The sequence below is a fragment of the Nerophis ophidion genome, linkage group LG27 (assembly GCF_033978795.1).
Source record: "Nerophis ophidion isolate RoL-2023_Sa linkage group LG27, RoL_Noph_v1.0, whole genome shotgun sequence".
NCBI classification, from domain to species: Eukaryota; Metazoa; Chordata; class Actinopteri; order Syngnathiformes; family Syngnathidae; genus Nerophis; species Nerophis ophidion.
Genome location: NC_084637.1, coordinates 21,157,036 through 21,169,107, shown reverse-complemented (window position 1 = coordinate 21,169,107; position 12,072 = coordinate 21,157,036). Strand labels below are relative to the sequence as shown.

The 12,072-nt window shown below is 36.6% G+C and overlaps 1 protein-coding gene across 6 annotated transcripts in view; it reads right to left on the bottom strand.

Annotated features, from left to right (window-relative positions):
* kcnq2a (potassium voltage-gated channel, KQT-like subfamily, member 2a) overlaps window positions 1-12,072 on the bottom strand; it is a 120,066-nt gene that overhangs the window by 42,492 nt on the left and 65,502 nt on the right. For all 6 annotated transcript variants that reach the window (XR_009804571.1, XM_061888994.1, XM_061888995.1 and 3 more), the window contains exons 7-9: window positions 7,740-7,835; window positions 7,551-7,645; window positions 2,333-2,392 (exon numbers count right to left, since the gene is read on the bottom strand). Coding sequence is in view for 5 of the 6 variants with exons in the window: in XM_061888994.1 (XP_061744978.1) it covers window positions 2,333-2,392; window positions 7,551-7,645; window positions 7,740-7,835 (251 nt within the window). In the remaining variant the exon portion in view is untranslated. The remainder of the gene's footprint in view (window positions 1-2,332; window positions 2,393-7,550; window positions 7,646-7,739; window positions 7,836-12,072) is intronic.

Below are 12,072 nucleotides of genomic sequence, written 5' to 3'. Positions count from 1 at the left end.
CTAAACCGTCCCATGTGTGATGTCTGTAGGAGTGTTTTCATGCACATTTGTACGTGCTATTGTAATTAATCAAGCGAGCGTCGTTACCATTAGCTAACATGCCAACACGTTTACAAGTGTCTGTGCTAGTATTATTAACTTATAACTGCATTCTTTTTGCATTGTTTCAGTTTCACAAAGTCCTCAGTAAATTCACCAAAACATCACCGTGTAGTTATTGAGTTTGTTTAGCTTATTGGAGAGCTCACTTGCGCAGATAGTGGGTCCATGACGATGTCGGATATTAAACTTTTCTCCACAAAACTGAAAAAGTGGCTTCAGGAAAATCAAAAGTGTGAGCACTAAAACTGGGTGTAGTATGGACAAATGGGGCCAATTATCTTTAATGTATTTTTATTATGTACTTGTCTAAATCTTCTTGTATGCGTTTTTCACTTTTCTCAACTTTTCTTTAAAAGCCTAACCAGGGACGAGAGTTGCAAATGAGTCTGTGGCTAGAAGTCTTATGTACTTTGACATGGGTTACCTATTGGTAGCAATGTTTCATTGTGCTGTCCCTGTCAAAGAAATATATCAAAAAATAAAAACTTATGTTTTGTTTGATCAGCCATTTTATTGCCATGTACAGACACCTTAGGAAAGTAATGTAAATAAACATTTACTAAATATTTCTGTGTAAATAACACATTTTACAAGCTATAGTCCGGTGTGTCTAATATATGGAAAAATGTTTTGTTTGTTTTTAATTTAGTGGGTGTGGCTTATATACTGGTGCGCTCTATAGTCTGTAAAATATGGTGTATGTTCTTTACCACACAGCTTTTCACATGTCACATGACAAAAAAACTGTGAAAGGAAAACAAAACAACGTACTAAACCACAAGTGTGAACGCAGCCTTAATTTGAAAAAAAAAAATCACATTTTGTTGTTTCTATTAACAGTGACTACACACATTTAAACTTGTGTGTTAAAATACACTATATTGCCAAAAGTATTTAGCCATCCATATAAATTATCAGAATCAGGTGTTCTAATCACTTGGCCAGGCCACATGTGTATAAAATCAAGCACTTAGGCTTGGAGACTGTTCCTACAAACATTTGTGAAAGAATGGGCCGCTCACAGGAGCTCAGTGATTTCCAGCGTGGAAATGTCATAAAATGCCACCTGTGCAACAAATCCAGTCATGAAATGTCCTCGCTCCTAAATATTCCAAAGTCAACTGTCGGCTTTATTGTAAGAAAATGGAAGAGTTGCTGTTGTTCGGAACAACAGCAACTCAGCCACAAATTGGTACACCACGTAAACTGACAGAGAAGGGTCAGCAGATGCTGAAGCACATTGTACAGAAAGTCTTTGCACTGTCAGTTGCTACAGAGCTCCAAGCTTTATGTGACCTTCCAATTACCTCACGTACAGAACGCAGAGAGCTTCATCTAAGTCATACATCATCAAGTCCAATGCAAAGGGTCGGATGCAGTGGCGTTAACCACGTCACCACTGGACTCTCGAGCAGTGGAGACGCGTTTTCTGGAGCGATGAATCATGCTTTTCCATCTGACAATCTGATGGACAAGTCTGGGTTTGGAGGTTGCCAGGAGAACGCTACATTTCGGACTGCACTGTGCTGAGCATGAAATTTGGTGGAGGAGGAATTAGGGCGTGGGGTTGTTTTTCAGGAGTTGGGCTCCAGTGAAAGGAACTTTGAATGTTCCAGCATACCAAAACATTTTGGACAATTCCATGCTCCCAACCTTGTAGGAACGGTTTGGAGCGGGCCCCTTCCTCTTCCAGCATGACTGTGCACCAGTGCACAAAGCAAGGTCCATAAAGACATGGGCGACAGAGTCTGGTGTGAATGAACTTGACTGGCCTGCACAGAGTCCTGACCTGAATCCGATAGAACACCTTTGGGATGAATTACAACGAAGATTGAGAGCCAGTTCTTCTCCACCAACATCAGTGTGTGACCTCACCAATGCACTTTTGAAAGAATGGTGGAAAATTCCTATAAACACACTCCGCAACCTTGTGGACAGCCTTCCCAAAATAGTTGAAGCTGTAATAGCTGCAAAAGGTGGACCCACATCATATTGAACCCTATGGGTTAGGAATGGGATGGCACTTCACGTTCATATAGGAGTCAAGGCAAGTGGCCAAATACTTTTGGCAATATAGTGTATGTTGTTTATATTGTTTTTAACATGAGGTCAATGTAAATTATTTCCTGTTTTTTTGTATTGATTTAATTCATTTTTTGATGAACCCTCTTTGACATGATTGCTTTGTTATTACAGCATCCCTTTCTTCACAGAGAGAATGTGTTCCTACCTGAAGGACCTCCCCTTCAGATTCCTCAGCAGGTCCAATTGATTCAGAGGTGGAATTATTCTAAAAGGGAGAAGAGGCATTTAAGATATTTAGTCATTCAAAATAACATTTCAGACTCTCTGCAGGGCTGAGCAAAGGTTAATTTGGCCCGCGGGTGCTTCATTCAATTCAGTTTGGCAGTTGACTTTAGCGCCGCTCATCACCTCCATTTAGTAGTTGGATGGATTAAAGTCGTTCTAAGCAGAAAGGACAAGTGGCCTATTCTGCTGCTTCATGAAATCTCCGCTGTGAAAGTCAATGAGGCAGATTTGTTTTTATCAGGCCTAATACGACAATGTTGGGAGAAATTGTTCACAATATTATTTATGTTTTAAAAAAGGGTTTAAAAAAAAAAGTATAAAAAATAATATAATTTTCCCCAAGACATACCGTATTTCCTTGAATTGCCGCAGGGCATATAGTATGCGCATGCCTTAAATTACTGTCGGGTCAAACTCGCCTCCCTAAATAATTAGCGCATGCTTAGTATTACCGCCTGGTCAAACTCGTGACGTCACGAGTGATACTTCCCCTGTCATCGTTTTCAAAATGGAGGAGGCTGATTTCAATACCGGTAATTTGAAATCGCATAAAAGGAAGACAATTAAGAGCTATTCAGTAGGATTTAAGGTCCAAGCTTACATCACACTCCAATTTTTAATGCATACCTTTGGTAAGTGCCGGAATGAGAAGAGGTTTTAAAATAATTACCGCATGCTTTCTTTTATCTCATGCCTTTGGTAAGTGCAGGAGTGAGAAGAGGTTTTAAATTAATTAACGCCTTGGTGGCAATTCAAGGAAATAAGGTAGTTGTAAAAAACATAAGAATAAAAAAAATTGAATTAAAAAAAGAAAAACTAGAGTTACGGTATAGACGTTTGATAAAATTGTAACACTACAGGATTTAAATTTTTTTTTTTTTTTTACAAGCAAATCATAATATAAGAACACATTTATAATTATAGATTAAAGTCATAATATTTTAATATACTGTATTTTTGTGACTTTTGAGGCTAAATCAATATTTCTTCCAAGAATAGCCAATGAAATTAGGAGAAATAGCTTGTAACGTAACAGAATATTTTATAATTATTTGTATTATTATAATCATAAGTGCTACATATAATATTTTCTTGTGGAAGGTTCCAAGGATTATTGTAAAGAACGCAAGAAAATAAAAATCATATAAAATGAATAAAGTAGGAAACAAATTAAAGAATAAAGTTACTGTATAGAATTGTGTGAATATTGTGAAATTATAAAGGGAAAAAAAACACAAGAATATTTTTTTTCACAAAAAAAGTCATAAAATAATAATTACAATTACAAGCCAATTGCAACATAATAGTAATATAATTTTGTGACTTTATGAGGTAAAACTATCAATTTTATTACAATAGACAATAATAATACGATAAAAAGCTTGTATTTTAACAGAATACATTGGAAAAATATTGTATTTAGCATATATAGCATTTTTACAAAAAAATCCTATTTACGAATAATGTTGTAATTTTAAAGGTGCCATATGTAGTAATGTTTTCAGAAATGGTACTGCAATCCCGGTCAAAATCCTGTAGTCTCTCCCCCTCTCCATGACTGAGGTTGCCAGAGATTCATCCTACTCCAAGGAACTTCAAATGGCAACAGACGAGGCCTGCACTGTAGGTTTTTTCTTGTTTATGCTTCTTGAAAGATGGTTTACTAAGTAATTATGCCACATTTTACTGATGTCCATTACCCGAATGTATCTGTAAAGTTACACAGCAATATTTTAGTAGGGACAGATTGCTAAAATGTCTAGTTTGTCTAGTTATATGTCTAGTTATAATTATATATTTGTCTATCTGTGTTGGCCCTCCGATGAGGTGGCGACTTGTCCAGGGTGTTCCCCGCCTTCCGCCCCATTGTAGCTGAGATAGGCACCAGCGCCCCCCGCGACCCCAAATGGTATAAGCGGTAGAAATGGATGGATGGAATATATAATATATGGCATAGGCCTACTTTGATGGCAAGTCAAGGCCACAGTAAAATGACCGCCACATTTCGTTCAGCATAACCCCAAGTTGCATTCAACCTGATGCACTGCATTCTCTTCCATGTACAGACATCACTATCTTTCAGTGCAGAGTACGATTCTATGAGCCAACACAAGTTACGCAAAAACCACATTAGGCATAAATTATATAGCCTACTACCATGTCAATACACAAATCATTACATGTGATGCATTATGAGCAAATACAACCACATATCGCAATGAGCTGTGCTAATGTTGGAACCCATATCCTCAGCGTATCAGCATATTGAGAATGAAATAGGCACTGACAATACCCATATCCACATAGGTTTTATTCGTCCTAAATATATTTTGCCCTGTCAGTTGGATGACACGTCGACATACAGGCTAACGGGCATATATTTCCCCCATTATGCCTGTATGTCGATGTTTCATTGACCGGTCTAGCATGCTTAGAATTGCACTAGGAGCTAAGCACCATCACACTAAGCCAGTGGTTCTTAACCTGGGTTCGATCGAACCCAACGGGTTCGGTGAGTTGGCCTCAGGGGTTCGGCGGAGGTCAAAACGTACCAGACTCATCGTGTAAATACAAACTTCTCCCTATCGGTGTATTACGGATACGGCAACAGCTGACTGATTTGCATGTGTGTAATTTGTTGTGAGTTTATCCATTGCGTTGCTTTTGTTGTTTGAAGAAGGTGATGTTCATGCACGGTTCAATTTGTGCACCAGTAACAAAAACATTGTAACACTTAAGTGTGGGAAACATGTTCACCATTAATTAGTTGCTTGTTAACATGCAAATTAGTAACGTATTGGCTCTTGACTAGTCATTAAGTACTTATTAATGCCTATTCGGTATGGCCTTATTACTGTAACCCTAACCTTCTAACCCTAACCCTAACAAAATAACTCTAAATTAAGTCTTTATTACTTAGAATATGTTCCCCTAGTGTCCAAATAACTCTAAATTGGTCATGATCTGTGGTCTCGATCATGTTTTTGTTATTTTTTGTTAGTTTTTGGACTCTTTTAGTTCTTGTTTGCGCTCCCTTGTTTTGTTTGGTTACCATGTCGACTTATGATCATTCTGTCATGACTGAGGGGTCGCAGCTTACTGCGAGGTTTGTTCTGCCGGGATGCAAACGGACTATTCCGGACAAGGCTTGCAGGTAGGAACATATTTATTAACTCAAAAAATCTTGGCAGGGCATGAGGTAAACAAACATAAACTATGGCGGGGAACAAACACAAAACTGTGGCATGAAACAAACTAACATAAACTATGGCTTCGAACAAACACGAAACTGTGGCAAAAAATAAACAAGACTTACGTGGACACGGCATGAATCGAGCAACATGAGCTGTGGTATCGCATGAAAACAAGCAATGACGCCAGGCTGACTTACTGGCAAAGACAGACTTAAATAAGGGTCTTGATTAGAAACGGGTGCGCGGTCCAAACACCAGTGGCAGGTGAAAATCATAAGTCGGCAAGGTAACCAAAGAAAAGAAGGGAGCGCAAACAGGAACTAAGAGAGTTCAAAGACTAACAAAAAATAACAAAAACATGATCCAGATCACAGATCAGGACAAAATTAAGTCTTTGTTAGTTAGAATATGTTCCCTATACTAAAGGGTTACCAAAAACATATAACTTTGTCTTGAATTTGAAAAAAAAAAACATTTTATTTTTAACTAATGAAGGGTTCGGCGAATGCGCATATGAAACTGGTGGGGTTTGGTACCTCCAACAAGGTTAAGAACCAATGCACTAAGCATTGGTTTCAGGAACATACTAGCTTTGTTAGACAAGACCATAGACTGTATTGGACTAATATAGTTTTCATACCAAAAGTCAATTTATTACAAGTAATAAGAAAAGGTAAATGCCTGACTTACCTATGAAAGAGGAAATGAGCAAGTTTGGCGTCAGATGAAAAAATATTCGATGGTCTACATCTTTCAAAGGCATCCACAATACAAATCCTGGTTTTGTTCCTGGCTTTGTCATGAATAAGTTGAGAATGGTAACTTTTAGACTGACTAAGGTCTGACATGTTTCAGGAACTTTACCAGTGGCAGTAGCTAGACGAAGATGGCGGTGCTTTACTGGTAACCTTGAATGTGACACACTCTCAGACTTTCTAATTGGTCAAAGGATGGAGGGCGGAGCATCGAAATTAAAACAATAACAAGATTTCCGGGCTGTAAATCTAATTTTGAAATGAGCATATCCCGGCTAAAATACTGTCATCAGTTATAGAGGTATTGAAAAATAACATGATTTATTAATGCCTTTTGACATATCACTTGATGACTTGACATTAAATTATTACATATGGCTCCTTTAAATCAGAGATAAAAGTCATACTACAACATATTTTTGTAAATTTAAGAGGTAAAAACTGAAATTTTCAAGAAAGCTAATAATAATATGAAAAATAACCTGCAATATAACATAATGAACCTGTATTATTTTATTTACTGTATAAAGTGATTTTACATTGACTGATAAAAAAATAATGTTATTATTTTTAAATATAGATCAGTCATTTTATTACAATCTATTTTTGTGAATTTACTACATATTGCTAATAATTGCTAATAATTTAATGAAAAAACCTTTCAACTAAAAATATTTGTTTTATTATTATTATATTTACTAAATATCGTATTTTCTTGTGGAAAATCTATGCATTTTTCTACTTTTCTAGGCAAATAATTAGCAAAATCCAGGAAAAAAAAACTAACACTTCAGGACAAAAAAAACGTTGAGGGAATAAGTAAATAATATTTTTTTTTCTTGAGAGAGCTGTAAGGAGAATAAATTGTAATTTCAGGAGACAAAAATGCCATTATACTGTTTTTACATGATGAAAAATAACACCTTCCTAAGTTTATAAGATTAAATTACTGATCGAAGATTTGTTTTGTATTATTAAACAGGATGAAGTCATATTTAAAATATCCAAATATCTATGAATATATATCAAAATCCATTAAATAATTATCATGAATATTTAAATCCATCCATCCATTTCTACTGCTTATTCCCTTTTGGGGTCGCGGGGTGAACATTTAAATGGTGTAATTGTTTTACAGGATTTTGGAATGATCTTTTTTTTAATAAATGTCAACTTGAACAATGAATACCTGTAGACTGGCACAGCCACAGTCTGCTCATAGAAGTCCCAGGTAGACATCAGATCTGTGCGGGACAGGTTGGTTGCATAAAACCGCCAAGCAGCCTAGAAAAAAAGGAGGAGGAAGAAGGAGAAGGAAATAGGGGCAGCACTTAAAGATGGGGACAATGGAAAAATAAAGCAAAAGACAAAGACCTACTTGAATGAGATTCGCTGCAGGGTTGCGTCTCTTTTGAAAATGTTTCTGCCTGTGCTGCTCTTGGACTTTGAGGGCAAAGCCAGAACCAAGAATGCCCTGCTCAAGGATGACAACAGCAAAGTTCATGTTTCAGGCTACCTTCACAGGAGGGTTGTCCCCATAACAATATTTTGGTACCACTACCAAAATGTATTTCCATACTTTTCTAAATAAAAGCGATCACAAAAAATGTCATTATTGTCTTTATTTGGACAAAAACTCTTAGTGTACATTAAATATACGTTTCTTATTGCAATTTAGTCCTTAAATAAAATAGTGAACATAATAGAATAGAATAGAATATTGTATTGATCCCTGGGGGAAATTCAGCAATAGATAGACAACTTGTCTTTTATTAGTAAGTAAAAGAAAACAAAGGCACCTAATTAGTCTGCTGACGTATGCAGTAACATATTGTGTCATTTATCATTCTATTATTTTGTCAACATTATGAGAGACACACTGTAAAAATGCATTATTAATCTATTTGTTCATTTACTGTTAATATCTGCTTACTTTATCTTTTAAAATGTTCTATGTACACTTCTGTTAAACTGTAATAATCACTTATTCTTCTGTTGTTTGATACTTTACATTAGTTTTGGATGATACCACACATTTAGGTATCGATCTGATACCAGGTAGTTAAAAGGATCATACATTGGTCATATTCAAAGTCCTCATGTGTCCAGGGACGTATTTCCCGAGTTTATAAACATAATATAAAAAAACATTTTGTAACAATAAAAAAATCAATGTAATCACAGTGGTATCAACTAGATACGCTCTTGTACTTGGTTTCACTACAGTGGATGTCAGGTGTAGATCCACCCAAGGCATTTGTTTACATTCAAAAAGAACGCCATTAGCTGTGACCCCGGTGAGCTACGGTGTGTAGTGAAGCATGTTTAGCTATTCCTTGTCCTCCAGTGATAATGTTACTTGTAAGAAAAGTACTTTATTTGTTGCCATGTAGGCTGAGATTAGTGATTTACAAGTAGCTAAAACAGTGCCGACTGAGGGTGGATATTAGCTGCTAGCCATATTTTAAAGCAACTCTTCCTGAGGGTGTTTCAGTATTATAACTTCACCTTTATCTTTAGTTTTTACACCAGAATGCGTCCGTTCTCCCTTTTTGGTCTACACACTGTGTCTGCTTGTAAGTACTCTGTGTGTGTGCGCTGCCCAACATGCTCCTCTGCTGCTAAAACCAGCAATGTCACATAAAGACGTTGCTGGGGAATCGGTACTATTCAAACAGAGTACAGTACCGTTTTTGATTCATTCGTACCGCGATACTATACTAGTGCCGGTATATCGTACAACCCTATATATATATATATATATATACACATACATACACACACACATACATACATACACATACATGCACACATTTATACATTATACAAACATATAAACACACACGTATATACATAAAACAAAAACACACATTTATAGCCTATACATATGTAATTTTACACATTTTTAAATATACATACATTGGGGCAAAAAAGCATTTAGTCAGCCACCGATTGTGCAGGTGTGCAAAATGGATACATGGATGATACAGCAGAGGATTGGGAGAATGTCATGTGGTCAGATAAAACCAAAATAGAACTTTTTGGTATAAACTCAACTCGTCGTGTTTGGAGGAAGAAGAATACTGAGTTGCATCCCCAGAACACCACACCTACTGTGAAGCATGGGGGTGGAAACATCAAGCTTTGGGGCCGTTTTTCTGCTAGGACAGGACGATTGATCCGTGTTAAGGAAAGAATAAATGGGGCCATGTGTCGTGAGATTTTGAGCCAAAACCTCCTTCCATCAGTGAGAGCTTTGAATGGTTGACTAAATACTTATTTCCATCATAATTTACAAATAAAATCTTAAAAATTCCTACAATGTGAATTCCTGGAATTTTTTTCCACATTCTGTCTCTCGTAGTTGAAGTGTACCTATGATGAAAATTACAGACCTCTGTCATCATTTTAAGTGGAAGAGCTTGCACAATCGGTGGCTGACTAAATACTTTTTTGCCCCACTGTACATATATATATATATATATATATATATATATATATATATATATATATATATATATATATATATATATATATATATATATATATATATATATATAAATGTATGTATGTATATATGTGTATGTATGTCTTTGTTTTGTTTTCTTTCATGTTAATTATGATACAATGTTATGCAGAAGTGTACTTGTAGCAAATTGTTTTTGGGGGTGCTCAAAAACTTTTATATCTCCCAAAGGGGGGAATAATAGCAAACTGAGAATCCCTGACAAAACCAAAGCTGACTGGTGCATCAAGGGTTGGAATAGGGGGTTAAATGACCAAATGATTCCCGAGCGCGGCCACTACTGCTGCTTACTGCTCCCCTGTGGGGATGGGTCAAATGCAAAGTATAATTTCACCGCACCTAGCGTGTGTGTGACAATCATTGGTACTTTAACTTTAACTTTATTCTGCTGCTCTTGACTTGTTTATTCCAGCAGCAACTAAAGAAAGTGTGCAATTCTCCCAAAGGCACAGCTTACTGTACTGTGGAGTGAGAGCTGACGCTGCATTACGACCCACATTGTATTATCGCTACTGCTGACGACATTGAATCTCGGGGGGGACACGACGCTGACCCTGTAATAAGGACGAGTGACAAAAATGATAGCTGTCGGCATTATGACATCACTTCGGGAATGTGAAGGGGGGCAGAGTTTTTGTAGGTCCAGGCAGGTTGACGGAGCGGCTGATTTAGGGATTTTTCTTCACTAACGGCAAGAATTAAAAAAAAAAACAAGTAGGTGCAGCAGCGTCCTTTCATTCATCACTCGTGTTTTTTTTTTTTCAACCGACATTCGGTTCATTGTTCTAGCCGTCCATAGCGTTTCTACTCAAATGGATTCTTCATTCATCACTCCAAGCAACGTTTGTAAGTTTTACAATACTACTAAAACAATTCTTACTTACTGTATTTTTCGGACTATGAGACGCACTTAAAATCCTTTCATTTTCTCAATCAACGGTGCGCCTGATGTACGAAATGATTCTGGTTGTGCTTACCGACCTCGAAGCAATTTTATTTGGTACATAGTGTAATGATAAGTGTAACCAGTAGATGGCAGTCCCACATAAGAGATATGTGTAGACTGCAAAATGATGCCAGTAAACAACACCAACACTTTAAATGTTCCATTGAAAGTAAAGAACGTTACACACGGCGCTCAAAAATCTATCAAAATGATTTAGAACGACTTTGAAGCCGCACCGCTTGATGGATTGTCTGCCCATTTAGGCTACCGTAGTCAGTAATAAAAATATTATAATGGTGCGTGTATAAAGACCACAAAGGCACCCATTAGCAGACATTTTATCTGGTGTTTTGTTAACATGTCTACGACGGTCTGTGTTAATATTATTAACTTACAATGGCATTATTTTTGTATGGTTTCAGTTTCACTAATTCCTCAGTAAATTCACCAAAACCACCATGGAGTTATTGAGTCTGTTTAGCTGATTGGAGAGCTATCTTATGCAGCTAGAGCAGGGGTCGGGAACCTTTTTGGCTGAGAGAGCCATGAAAGCAAAATATTATAAAATGTATTTCCGAGAGAGCCATATAATAATTTTTAACACTGAATAAAAATAAATGTGTGCATTTTTAAGTAAGACCAACATTTTAAGAATATAGTAAGTATCTTCTTCTTTTTAATAACATTGTTATTCTGAAGCTAATGAATAAAATAGTTCTTACCATTAATGCGACTTCTTGAACAGGAACGGTAGAAAACGGATGGATGGATTAAAATGCATGAGAATGTTTCATATTTTGAACGTTATTTTTAACACTGTGATTACCTGCGGAATTATCAATTACATATCGCTGTGTTTTTCAACCACTGTGCCGCGGCACACTGAGATACAGTCTGGTGTGTCGTGGGAGAGATTATGTAATTTCACCTAATTGGGTTGATAATATGTTTTGCAAACCTGTAACTATAATTCAAAAATGTGCTTTTATTGAGTGTCTGTGTTGTCTACAGCTGGGCAGAGTAAGTGTGTAATACTTTTCCATATCAGTAGGTGGCAGCAGGTAGCTAATTGCTTTTGTAGATGTCGGGAACATGGTATGTCGTGATCACAATATGCGGGAGGCAGCATGTAGGTAAAAACATATCTAACACTTAAACTAAAAATAAACAAAAGGCGAGTGCCGCGAAGAAAAGGCATTGAAGCAAAACAAAACTAAAACTGAACTGGCGGCAAAGTAA